The sequence below is a fragment of the Protomyctophum bolini genome, assembly GCF_963924005.1.
Source record: "Protomyctophum bolini genome assembly, chromosome: 10".
Lineage (NCBI taxonomy): Eukaryota > Metazoa > Chordata > Actinopteri > Myctophiformes > Myctophidae > Protomyctophum > Protomyctophum bolini.
In genome coordinates, this window is record NC_137871.1 from 25,181,622 (window position 1) to 25,195,472 (window position 13,851).

The following is a 13,851-nucleotide window of genomic DNA, read 5'->3' on the forward strand; positions in this document are numbered from 1 at the left end:
ACATCATACAGTATCTCTTCAATCTTTGAATAGGCAAACTGAGATGTTTGTTTCTGTGTGGTTTCTGGAACAACATATTCTGAGATCAGGGGTGCTCGGCCAAATACATATAATTTTGGGGTTCCTTGACATGAAAAAGTTTGAGTACCAGTACCACTGACATTAGAAACACAAGTTTAGCATTTAGTAGGCATTTGTAGAATCGTCCACATGGTCTTAATGGATTAAGACAAGACCATACACATCTTTCTTTACACTGTGTGTCTTCTTTTCTCAACAAGACCCTTGAAACTAGTCGGCAGGAAAATCTTGTGAATTTGAAATCTACTCAAGCTCACACTAGATAGTGGACAACTGAAGGGACTCCGCAACCAGCACAGGGACTGCTGACATGACGGGGATGATGCGCATCTTGCTACGTCACGGACGTATACCGAGCAAGGGAGGCCAGGGAGGGCCTTCCCCTATATCATAACATGACTCCATGGAGTGACCTCCATCCGGGGGGGGAACCCTTCTCTCTCAGTAGAGAGAGAAGCCATTTCTCTAGCGCCTGCCCTGCCCCCACACACCGTTTCCCATGCGCTGAACTAGAGAGATTAAAGGCGACAAGGGGTTTCCTCTCGCAGTCGTCACACTCGCTCACTTCCTACAGTCTGGTTGCAGTAGACTTGCCACCGAAACCAAAGGTATATACTAGTCCTGACAGTGAATGGAATCCTAGTGTGAATCACTGTCCTTATGGCTGCTAGCCTGCTACATTTCCACCAACCTGGAGCGATGATGCAGTCTGCACTAGACTAGACAAACGATGCTTTTAAATAAAATATGAATAGATATATATTGTGTACACTTTGCATCACTTGCATTAAGTGTGATCATGCATGTGCAAAGGAATTAATTAATTGTCATGAATTGCTATATGAATACTATACTATACTATTTATTCCTGGGTGGTGCCACAGTATGTTCCTATATCAGTGGTTCTCAAACTCTTTCATGTCAACGACCCCCAAGCAGTGTTGCCAACTCTCCAGTGACGGAAGTAGCTAGTGGCTCCTCGAAAAGTCGCTAAAAGTCGCCAGGGGTGGGATATGCGCGCGCGTAGCGCGCGCCGCCCCTAGCGACTTTTTTGCGTCCCTAGCGACTTTTATGCGCCCCTAGCAACGAAAATATGTAGCCAGCCCAGAAAAACATTTGTCATTTATGTGCACTTAGTTTGTATCATCTCTTCATTTGATAACACATCGTTTAAACTCATTGTAATATAAAAAAAACATACCTCAATTCAACTAATGTTTAGAACGCTATTTTGTTCCGATCCATACAGGAATTAGAAGGTTAATACTTTATGCATCCGAGTGTGTATTTTATTTTTACTAGCAGACTAAACTGAGCTGCCAGTGCTTCCTCCTTTCTTGCTCTGTCGAGCTCGAGGGGCGCGTTCGGAAATACCGCACCGGAGCGCACTCGCCTAGGCAGAGCAAGAAAGGAGGAAGCACTGGTAGACAGTCTGTGCAGTGTGCACATAACCGAGCCGAGGAAGCCACTGAGCCTGCTGTGACCTGTGAGCCAGACCAGACGCGCCGACCACTTTTAGTTTTGCCAATTTAGCGGATTTGAGGCTGAGAAAAAAAAAAAAATGATTTTTATCTCTGGCGCATATCTGGCGCCTGTCAACACGATTTGTCCCCAATTCACCAGGGGAAAAAAGCTAGATTTCTCGCCAGAAGCTTTTCACTAATTCAGTCGCTAGGGGGGTCTGGAAAGAAGCTAAATATGACGACAAATCCGCTAAGTTGGCAACACTGCCCCCAAGATGAGGTGTATTTGGCCGTGGGTGCCCATCACAAAATCTGTTGTCCCAGGGACCCCCAGAAGCCAAAGGTTTGAGTTAAAATGTTTGCTTCATTTATTTATTTTCAGCAGATCTACAAGATCATAGCGTGTATGATAGGGTAATGAATTAATTTAGGCCAACTATCCCAATGGCGCCAAAGAAAACAGAATTACCATTGTTGGACACATGGAATTCAAATAAATGTATTTAAAGTCGATATTGTTGGAGCTCTTAAAAAAAACATATTATGAGGGTCTGTATTAATGTTAAATACCTACAGTAGTTTGAAGCCACCAAAAGACATCTAGACAAAAAATGTCAACGTTGGGTACATATTTGTGTGTGATTTGATGTACCACATGCACAATGTTGGTTAATGATCCGCTTGACCGAGCCAATTTGTAATCTGTAGCTCACCCAGCACAGTGGCACTGGTAGTGATTCCTACATCTTTTATATTTTTTATTAGTATTCCCGAGATTTGTTATGTCTTTGTGACCAATACCAAGACATCTTTCATTCATTCACTGAAAAATTGTGCTCCGAGTCCATAGTGAAACCTTGCAGGATAAAACAAGCTGAAAGTGTGTAAGTTTTCACAATCTAATACAATCCCAATCACAATACTGTAATACTGTCTTCAACAACAAACAACACTTTTGAAGATTCGAAATGTAGCACTTCCATGGTGAATGTTTAGGTTCAGATGGGTTTAACCAGCATAATAATTACAATGTGTTTCAATTACATAATGCCTCAGGTACTGTAAACGTATAGCCTATGCATTGACCCGAGCAAAACGATTATCCATGGTGGATAATAAAGGTCATCTAATCTAATAGCCCTGGGGTGCCACCCACTTTATTCCAGCACCTATCCAAATTTAAAAACAAAATGTGCTCAAAGCAATTAACAAACACTAATTAAGTAACAAACAAAAAAACTCTGAAGTAGCCTACACAAGGGTCGTGCACTGGTCTTGACAAACACGTTTAGACTTCCTCAACTCTTCCTAATTACAGGGGTTGCCTGTAGAAATACAGCAGGGTTCCCTCGGTTTTCCTGTGGCTTGTCAGTAATACTTCAAATGGTTTCCTGTTGTTGCAACAGGGTTCTGTGATGGAGTGAATGTGCTCAAGGTTTATCAGTTAAAACACCTACAGTATGACACTTAACACGACACGGCTATACGGTGCTGCTGATTCAGATTGAAAATGGGAAGTGCCGTCTTGCTGTGATAACAGCGAGCAGTGTGCATTCACTTCGCATAGGGCCCCCCCCCCCCCCTACGTTATGCATGTGGTGCCTGACTCGATACTCGGCTCACGTAGTGGCGACTGCCAGTGGAAAAGAATGGGTCATTACTCACTCAATAGTTTCTGCCGTTTTCCAACAGTCTCTTTGAGTGTTTTTTTCTTTGTCCTGAGGAATAGGTATAAAACAGGTAAGCGAGGCATGTAAGCAAGCAGGTTACCTGACCTGACCTGACCTGAAAACATCTTATAGAAAAAAAGCAACCTTTGACTATATCTGGCACCCTTCATCCACACTGACAAAATGAAGCTACTTGTTGTATGCCTTCTTGCAGTCACCTTCTGTGCCTTGTTGGCCAAGGGTTCAAATGATGTGGATCGGATACTGAAAGAAACCCGGGAGGATTTAATGCTGCTGAAGAAACATGTGCAGGTAAGTCAGTTGTGTGGTTTTTACATGCACTCTTGCTTGTATACGAATGCACCAGGTGCATTGCACCTGCTGCTACGACTAAATACATGTTTTACTGGTTTCTGTCTTGCAGCATACTGACGTGATGCTAAACACGCCACAGAATACTGTAAGTATATTTGTACTATACAAATAAACTAAATAAAAACTCAGCTATGATGACTAAAACTAAGACTAAATATATTGACAATTTCTTCAACAAAACTAGACTAACATTTTAGGAAGGGGCTAGTGTACAAGAGATCCAGTAGAAGTCATTTTACACTTGGTTGCATGCTGAAAATAGCAGATCTACAAGCTCTTGTGAGCTTGTAGATCAGCTATTTTCAGCAAATGTAAAAACAGCCATTACTACGGCATCAAGGCCCGCCAAAATAAATTTTAGTCGACTAAATCAACTGTAGATTTAGTCGACTAAAATTATAGACTAACACTAAGACATTCCCGGTGACTAAAATGTCACAAAAACGAAATGAAAACTATTCAAGAGACTATGACTAAAACTAAAATCAAAATGTGCTGCCAAAACCAACACTGGAGTGCCGGTGACTCTCCTTACAGTAGTGTGCTAGTGGTAGACAAATGTAGGAATGGATGAAATGTGATATGTAATCAGGAAATTCTACATATATCCAAATATTGTATGTTATAATTTAACATATAGTTTCTAATTGATCCCACTTAGGCAAGATACAGTTTTAATATAAATGTCGCTGTCTGTATACACTACATCTAGACATTATGGACATTAGACTATATCCTACTTTAGATATAAAACATAATACAAATATTGGTTGTTTGTCTAGACTCTAGATGCTAGAATAACGTGCGATGCTATTTGGGAAGTGAATCAGTAAGGAATACAATAGCAGCATTGGCACCAGAGCCACCTGTAATGTAATTTGTTTTGCGAAGCATATTAAAACCTGTGTAAATAAAATAGTTAAGAACAACCTAGTATATCATGTTGAAAATATGTAATCTACACAATATCAATAAATGGCATCAAATGGTGGCAGTAATTGTATTAGTTTACTTTGCGGGTTCCCTGCACACTTTTGATCTAAGACTGAGTCAACCCGAGATCCAGATCATTTGTTGTTTTCAGAGGTGTTAGCTAGTGCACGCTGAAGAGAAAAGTGATGAGTAATCACACAAACTGTGAGACTTCCTCACATCGCTTTAGAAAATCCTTCCTGTGTTTAATTTTTTTTAACTTAAGCTGTATGAAATACTTGCCATTAATATAGCGGTTGCAACTGTATTAATTAATTGCCTGAGTTGTCAGAGCACGTAGCTCTGGTTTTGGTGTATATATAAAACATAATACAAATATTGGTTGTTTGTCTAGACTCTAGCCCATTCTGAACGATAACCCCTTTTGGTGTTTTAAGCATTATGTTATATTTTAGCTATTGAAAAATAGCAGATCTACAAGATCCTTTTTAACTCAAATCTTTGCCTCTGGGGGGGGGGGGGGGGGGGGGAACTGTTCCTCTTCTAACCATGCATCTGCTTTTATCATTGAACAGGCCTGCTGCAGTGAAGAAGCTTTGGATTGTTTCCAGTCGAACCTGGCCAGCCTCAGTGCGACAAAGAAAACCACACAGAGAAAACTTTTGAAAAGTCTCCGCAGTCCACTGACCGTAAGTGACAGGGAAATCAGACCTTTCTAAGGCTATTTATTATGTCTGAAAAAACTATTTAAAAGGGATATTTCACTTTCACAGTTTTTAAGTTGCTTGATTCAGTATTTAGATGTAATTTAATGTAGATGTAACGTGTAACTTGTCTTTTGGGTTTCTTGACAAACACCCGTCCTTGGTTTTGGTGACTATGATATTGTTCCCAATTAGAGGAACAATATCAAGGAGGGGTGTTTTCGATGAATCTAAAATGGTTAAAATGGAGTTTGAAGTGGCAATGGGTTTGTATAGGAAGGGGGCCCGGGCAGCTAATAATGAATATAAAACAAATAAATACTGAATCAAGCAACTTAAAAACTGTCCGGGGTATTCACATAAGCCTGAGTAGACGATATGACCTTTTTTTGTGAAAGTGAAATATCCCATTTACATCATTAGACTACACATTCTAACACAATTATGCTCTCGTCTCTTATTGTAGAAGACCGCCATGAAGGCATTGGATGCAGAATGCACCCCTGTAAGTGTTAAAAGTTAGTACACATAAGTGTGTACTGTAATTGAATGTGACACCATAGGTGTCAAAAAGTTATTATATTAGTATTGTGTGGATTGTGAAGGATTGATTTCCCAACGTGTTTTTTTCTGACCATCCTTCTAGAGAGAATGTGAAACCTGCGACTCCCATCCAAAGAGGGATGCCACCGAATTTATTAATCAGCTGGAGTCTCTCATTCAAAAGGTACTGGGGATCGTTTTCATCAATATAAACAAAAGATAATCTCTGGTTTGATTATGACGACATAATCAGAAATGTAGTAAGTAGTGAAACCGCAACGCAACGCAAAGTTGGCATGTTGTGAGCTTGTCGATCTGCCATTTCCATTAGTTTGGGTCCCGGGCTCCCGGGCAAATATTTATTTTGGGTCTCGAGCTAAAATGTTTGTGAACCACTGGTTTACAGAGAATACACACTACACTACACTGATTTTTGTATTTTTCCCAGTTTTTCTTGTGTTTATGAGGTGACAGTACTTCATTAGACCCCTTGGTGTGGTTATGTGCAATGAATTCCCTTTGTATTTAGGGTTTCAAGTTCAGACTAGTCATTAGTCCTACAAGTTAAAACCTATCTCAAACCCTCACTCTAACCCTAACCTCCCATGGGGCAGCACACCTAAACCTAACCCTCTCCCAGCCCTTAACGCACCCCTCACCAACCTTAATTAACGCACCCCTCACCAACCTTAATCCGGTCGTGTTAACGCACCACTCACCATGTCTTTATTGTGCATATATTCATATATTCACATATATTCACCCATTCACACACACATTCATATACTGATGGTGGCGGAAACCATGCAAGGCACCAACCTGCACATCAGGAGCAATTTGGGGTTCAGTGTCTTGTTCAAGGACTTTGACACTAACGCTGGGGAAGCCCGGGTTTGAACTGGTTACAATCCGGCCACTCTACCCCTGAGCCACCGCCACCCCGGTGCAATACAAACTCTATACATAGGCCTAATATTAATTTCACTTATTTATATAGAATGTGTGTTGTTCTGCAGTACTAAAACCAGTGGTTGCCAAACGTTTTAGCCCATGACCCAAAACATTAATTAGATATTCTCCCAGGACGCAAACTAGTGAAAATAGCAGATCTACAAGCTCACAACGGAAAGTGACGTTGTGAGCTTGTAGACCTTCTATTGTCATTAGTTCTTAAATATTTGTTCTAATTCATCAAAGTTGTTTTTAATTCATGAAAAGTTTCACTTTTTTGGAAATGTTTTAAAAATACAAATAATTAAAAACCAAACATAGGAAACAAGAAGTAAGGTGACTCATATAACAATAGCGACCCCCAATTGGGTCCCGATCCAGAGTTTGGGAACCAAGTGTACTAAACAATGTCCAATCAAATGTCCTCCTCCCACAGGCCCTGAGCAGCAGGATGGGATCTTGAGAAAAGGACCTCCAGCGACTGACTGAGGGCTGAATGTGCACTATTGTCTGAAAGGCCACTTTGGCCATTTCATTTATTAATATTTAATTTATTTAATATTTATTTAAATAAGAGGCATTTTAGCCCCTCTCAGGCTCATAAGAATGTTTTTGTGGGGGGGAAAAATGCTGCTTTGGCTCCACCTAGTGGACAATAGTTTTTGGTTACCGGTATAACAAAACCTTTTTGTTAAAAGGTTAAATCACTATATTCTGATAGTCATCATTGCTATAGACTAGAGCAGTGTTTCCCAAACTTTTTCATGTCAAGGACCCTCAAATTGACACTAATTATCCCACGGACCCCCATTTGAAAAATATATGCCAGGGACCCCCGTAAGAGAATATTTTTACGGCTCTAGCAGTGATTCTCAGCCCGTTTAATTTCAAGGACCCCCAGTTTGACATGCATTAGTCTACAGACCCCCATTTAATGGCATTTCTATCTCTGGGACCCCCAATTTATATTGTAAAATCAATGTTAATTTAACTCCGAGTGTACAAATGGAATTAAATGGACCTGTTAGGGTCCATTTGTACACTCTCTGAGTTACAGACCAATAAAGGTCCATTTGTTCCTAATTATCATTTAGCTGGGGACCCCCTGGAACTCCCTCAAGGACCCCTGGGGGTCCCCGGACCACTGGACTAGAGTGTTTGTTCAGTAACAGGGGTCTCCCCTTCTCTCCAGCTCTTTAATAAACAGAAAATACACGTTCAGGTAGGTGACAAAATGTCAGCCAATCAGGAGAGAGTAGCCATTCATTCATCAGCTTATTTTTTATAGTGTTCCAGTACCAATGTTGTCTGCTCATTGCTTTGTGTCATCACTTACAATTCCACTTGTTTAATCTGTACCCTGACTCCCGATCTCTATGCTGATTGGATGAAATCGGTATCCCGACCTGAGAATGCATTTTCTGTGATAAGTTCGGAGACATATGGAGACTCACTCTCACTGTAACAGTTTAAAAAGCAGGTGGCTTATTGCACACATCCAGTTCCTCGCTGGTGCTGGGCAAAAGGTAGATGCATACAGAGAAGGAGAAGTCTGCACACATGTAGTCTTTGCTCCAACAGTGTTCATTTTTGTTAAAACACCAACATTATTCACGGCCAAAACGTCATGTCCTGAATAATGTTGATGTTTTAACAAAATGAAACACTGTTGAAGCAAAGACTGCGCGGACTGCAGACTTCTCCTTCTCTGTGTGTCACTCAATGAAACACTGTATTTATTTGTAACACTTATTTTAACCAAAGAAAATCACGTACCCTACCTACCTGTTATTGAATGTAAGTTGTAATTTATTCAAATATACCTGTGCACTCCTACTCTCCTAGTTCTCACATCGTCTAATAAGTACATGCAATGCATATTAATGGTATACTCTATACTTGTGTTCACATTGAATACTTTACTGGAAATACAATATTTGTGGGAAAATATTAAATAACTGAAAAAGGCATGGGTTCTTTGACTCTTGGCTTTTGTGTGCAATGTATTCGTTTTCATTTGACTAACTGTAATTTTAGGCAGGGAATTATATATATATATATATATATATATATAATTTTACCAGTTGTCAATTCATTCCATATACTGTCTATTGGTTCATGTTTTGACCAGTGTTAATTTTGACAGCAAATTTTGATTTAGTTTGGTCATAGTTTTCACTTTAGTCATCTGAAAAGTTTTAGTCGAAAAAACAACCTATTTTAGTCGACTAAATATGTACAGTTGATATTGTGGTCTAAACAACATTTTGGCAGTCCTTGATGGCGTCGTAATGGCTTATTTTGCACTTATGGTTGCATACTGACAAAAAAATACATTGCATGGATGCACCTGGGACGTATCCTCAGTGATGTTTCCTGAGTTCAACAGGGTTTCGGGATCCAGCCGGGGTTGATCAAATCCCGATTTACATCCCAGTAGCTACCCTCGATCAGTCCATCAGGGAAAGAGCAAGGCCACACAATCCGTTGCTCCGGAACTACTCTGCCGGGACTGGGAGAACCAAATTCTGCAGGCGCATGGAAGGACTAGGCTCTGTGGGTTAACTCATGTTCGGGCCACTCCTACGGTCTCACCAGGTCCACTCCTGCTCTCACAAGCCCAGGATCTGTGCGTTGCACCAGACTCCCAGCAACAGGCACTCCATTCAGGAGTGGTGGATTATAATGGCCCTCCTAAAGGCCTCACCAAGGTTTGTTGGGCTTCCTCCTCACGGAGGACACATTCTGGGGCGCTAACCCATACTGCTCACCCGGGTGCCGTCTACATTCCGGCTGGCACCCGTCTCTCCGGTGGTCACCAGACTATACCTGGTTGTCACATAGTCTATTCCTATGAGTCACTATAAATAGAATAACTATAACAAAAAAATACATCGCATGGATGCACCTGAAAATATGTAAAGAAGGAATGCACATCCCAGTTTCAGAATACGGTGCTGGACCCAAAAGATTACTGAATGAAGAAAAAAGTGGAACGTCCGCACATGATATAGTTCTGCTCCCCGTCTTTTTTTATTTCAACCTAAATACAACAACGTTTCGCCCCTCCGGGCTTTCTCAAGTTCTTGACTCACAAGTTAACAGTTTTTGTATTGAGTTGTGCTTGAAATGTACTGTAATTCTGCAAACTGTTAATAATCACTTCAATAAATCAATCAATACCCGGATCCCGCACTACATCAGGAGGTTGTTTTGTGTTTCCTTTGTCAGATGTGTGGTGGGCCTCATAGTATAAGCCCTTGAGGCTGTACGTGATTAACTGTGATTAAACAGAGAGATACCGTAAAACAGCACTTGCCCAAACAAAACATGTTATGTTGTTTTGTGCTTCCTCAAAGTCATCTGGGTATAAGGCTATAAACCACACGCCAACAACAGCAACGTCTCCGTATGACAGGTGTCTTGTGTTTTAAAGTCTCCCTATGACAGGTGTCTTGTGTTTTAAAGTCTCCGTATGACAGGTGTCTTGTGTTTTAAAGTCTCCCTATGACAGGTGTCTTGTGTTTTAAAGTCTCCCTATGACAGGTGTCTTGTGTTTTAAAGTCTCCCTATGACAGGTGTCTTGTGTTTTAAAGTCTCCCTATGACAGGTGTCTTGTGTTTTAAAGTCTCCCTATGACAGGTGTCTTGTGTTTTAAAGTCTCCGTATGACAGGTGTCTTGTGTTTTAAAGTCTCCGTATGACAGGTGTCTTGTGTTTTAAAGTCTCCGTATGACAGGTGTCTTGTGTTTTAAAGTCTCCGTATGACAGGTGTCTTGTGTTTTAAAGTCTCCCTATGACAGGTGTCTTGTGTTTTAAAGTCTCCGTATGACAGGTGTCTTGTGTTTTAAAGTCTCCCTATGACAGGTGTCTTGTGTTTTAAAGTCTCCCTATGACAGGTGTCTTGTGTTTTAAAGTCTCCCTATGACAGGTGTCTTGTGTTTTAAAGTCTCCGTATGACAGGTGTCTTGTGTTTTAAAGTCTCCCTATGACAGGTGTCTTGTGTTTTAAAGTCTCCGTATGACAGGTGTCTTGTGTTTTAAAGTCTCCGTATGACAGGTGTCTTGTGTTTTAAAGTCTCCGTATGACAGGTGTCTTGTGTTTTCAGCAGGTGTCACCCTGGTGGAGTTCCCAGAGACGTGCTGGGGATTTCGGGTGCATGCTTTTGGTTAGACATACGTACCATTGGTCCGATATCTCAAACCCTCACCCTAACCTCCCACGGGGCAGCACACCTAAACCTAACCCTCTCCCAACCCTTAACGCAGCCCTCACCAATCATTAACCAAGTACTACTCCCCATTGTAGATTACGCCGACATAGTCTATCAGAACACCACAGAAACCATTCTCAAACCTCTAAATGTATTAAATAACTCACTATGCCAATTCGTACTGAGGTGCCTATACCAAACACACCACTGTTCCTTATACAGTTCACTTGACTGGCTGCAGCCTAAGGCAAGAAGACAACTTCACTGGTACCAATTCATCTTTAAATGTGTGCACTTCAACTGCACTCCATACCTGAAACAGTCACTGGTACTATATACATCCCCATACCCACTTAGAAATACTCAACATCCCTACTTTGCTATTCCCAGAAGAATATTCTCTGAATCCGGATGCAGGTTATTCCATTACAAAGCTCCATTTGACTGGAACAACCTTCCTCTTTCTCTCAGATCTGTTCAACCTGCTCATGCTACTAACACTGCTCGTACTGCCGTTTACTTCTGACCCCTGTTTCAAGTCACTGTACTGTACTCTCAATATGAGTGACTAACTGTGGCAAACGATACAGAGAAACCTCCCCGACAATAACGCCGGGGCAGTTTGTTTTTTACGCTTATATGAAACGATTTCAAGATGACCCCATGTTATTCTCCATAGAGAAATTACTTCCATGAACCAGGGGAATCGAGGGGACGAGCGAGTGACGGTCAGGACTTCGGCGCTCTATATTCAAATCTTTGAATATGAATATTAATTTCAAGCGTTAACACAAGTCTTTTCTTCTGGAGATCCCTGGAACTAAATATTTTTGAGATGGTGGTCCGCGGCCAAATATATATTTGGGGGTCCTTGACATGAAAAAGAATCACTGAGAACTGAGAACCACTGATTTACAGTAGCAACATACTGTACTTTTTTCAGGAAACTGTTAGGATTTGGAAGGCATTTTGTAGAATCGGGTCCTCAGGTCTTAATCCATTTAGAACTGAAATAAAGGTATAGGGGCCTCTTGGACTTTGTAACAAGAATGGACACTAGATTCTACAAATGTCTTCTAAATCCTGAATCCGTTCAGGTTCTGGAAAGTTCTGGTTCCACCTTGCTAGTGGAAAAGGGGCCTTAGAATAAACCTAAACCTAAACCAGAAACCTAACCTAGTGATTTTAGTAATTCTAGTAAGATTAAAGTATTTTAGCAACTTGGTCTTAGTTACTTTCAGTAGCAAATTCTGATTTAAGCTCAGTCTTTGAACAATCCATTGAACTTTAGGCCTGCCTAGGCTACTTAAACTATCTAGTCTTAGCCAACTAAAAATTAACACTGGCATAAAATAATTGCTCAGACTCTTCAACAAAGCAAACATACAATTGTATAGTACAAAACACTGAAGTCCTTAAACCAGAAACCTATTACGCTAACCCTAAACCCTAAGGTAAGTGGGGAACAAACTACATGCACACAATAATCTAATAATTACACTTCGCTCTGATTATTTACTTTTACCAGGAAACAATTTTATGCAACCCCAAGGCCATCTAAGTACTGGAAGTATGACAACATGTGCCCTGCCTGGTCAAACACAGTACTTTAAAAAAGCATTTTCAGGTTATAGAAAGTTATCTGCCAATGGGATGTGGCGTGAACAAGGTACAGTATGTCTTCATTTAGACATGGAAACAATGGGGATGCCCCCGCAAGATATTCCCACATTCCCCCCACCCACTTTTTTTCAGTCATTTTAGTGCTCATCTGAGTGTACAAAATTCTGCCCTGAGGAAACGAGAGTATTGTGCCCTTGAAACCAAGGTGTGGTGAAGACCAGTGGCATAAAATACTGTAAGTACATTTACTCAAGTTAGTACACTCTTGGAAAATCTTACTTTACTAGAGTATTTCCAATTTTCAGTACTTCTACTTCTACTTCTACTCCACCGCATCGCCATGGCAAATATTATACTTTTTACTCCACTGCAATTATTTGAAAACTTTACTTTGTGGATTTTAATTATTATTACACAACATACATTAACCACAGCCGTATATACATCTACGTCTACAATTCAAGCTCTGCTATAAAAAATAAAAAAAATCGTTTTTTCCACTACTGGTGAAGACCAGCACTGAAGCACACAAAGAAGGTGTTATGATGCTCAGTACAACATGTGGTGAGGTGTGGGTTTTCTCAAGTGATGCAGTTCTATTCAGGGGTAATCCCCCTTTATCTGTAGGTGTGAGGAGCGGAGATGCCCTTCCTTTCAGTTATCTGAGGAAATATATTTCCTCCCTAGTGCTCCACTAGCAATATGTGGTGGAAAAAGTACTCAAGTGTTTTACTTAAGTAAAAGTACCAATACTGCAATAGAGGGTATGCGCATGCTTAGGCCTCACTCACACCTTCGCAACAGACTGATGTATGCTTGTTGTATTCAAAGGGTGAGTTTAACATTGTTTAATGCAATCAGATAGGACTTTTATGTTTGGATGCATGGGCTGTCAAGGCCAGAAAGTAGTTTTTTACCACTCAGTAGGCATTCCTGGGAGTTAGGTCTTGACACAGCTTCTGCTGTGGCTGCGAAGACCAGCAAGTGTGAGGCAGGCTCGGCCGCAGATGACAAACCTGTGGGCCGGTCCCACACGTGTGTCTAACAGTCTGTCTAACAGTAGAATATCTGTACAATGACACTATAAGTATACACTATAGAATGCCATGTCTACATAATATGTATCTAAATGACATATTTTAGCCTTTGCGTACACCTGCAAGGTCGTCAATGCTAAGTGCTACGGGCTAAGGTGGAGTCTGAAGAGGTGGGTTTTCAGACTGTGGCAGAAGTTTAGGAGTGAGTCTGCGGTTCTAATTGTAAATGGGGATTTCATTCCATAGGTTGGGAGCCAGA

The 13,851-nt window shown here is 40.9% G+C and overlaps 1 protein-coding gene across 1 annotated transcript; it reads left to right on the plus strand.

Annotated features, from left to right (window-relative positions):
• Positions 1-3,465: 3,465 nt before the first annotated feature.
• Positions 3,466-7,238, plus strand: LOC308322482 (uncharacterized protein). Its single transcript, XM_080773761.1, has 6 exons — positions 3,466-3,526; positions 3,639-3,674; positions 5,098-5,211; positions 5,693-5,731; positions 5,873-5,953; positions 7,157-7,238. Exons 1-6 carry the CDS (start codon positions 3,503-3,505, stop codon positions 7,181-7,183), a joined length of 321 nt encoding a protein of 106 aa, XP_080629887.1. The 5' UTR covers positions 3,466-3,502; the 3' UTR covers positions 7,184-7,238.
• The last annotated feature ends 6,613 nt before the right edge of the window (positions 7,239-13,851 follow it).

Coding starts and splice junctions, on each gene's coding strand:
- LOC308322482 (XM_080773761.1), top strand. CDS start 3,503: ATGCTGCTGAAGAAACATGTGCAG. Junction 3,527..3,638: donor TGCTGAAGAAACATGTGCAG/GTAAGTCAGTTG, acceptor TCTGTCTTGCAG/CATACTGACGTGATGCTAAA. Junction 5,212..5,692: donor GTCTCCGCAGTCCACTGACC/GTAAGTGACAGG, acceptor CTCTTATTGTAG/AAGACCGCCATGAAGGCATT.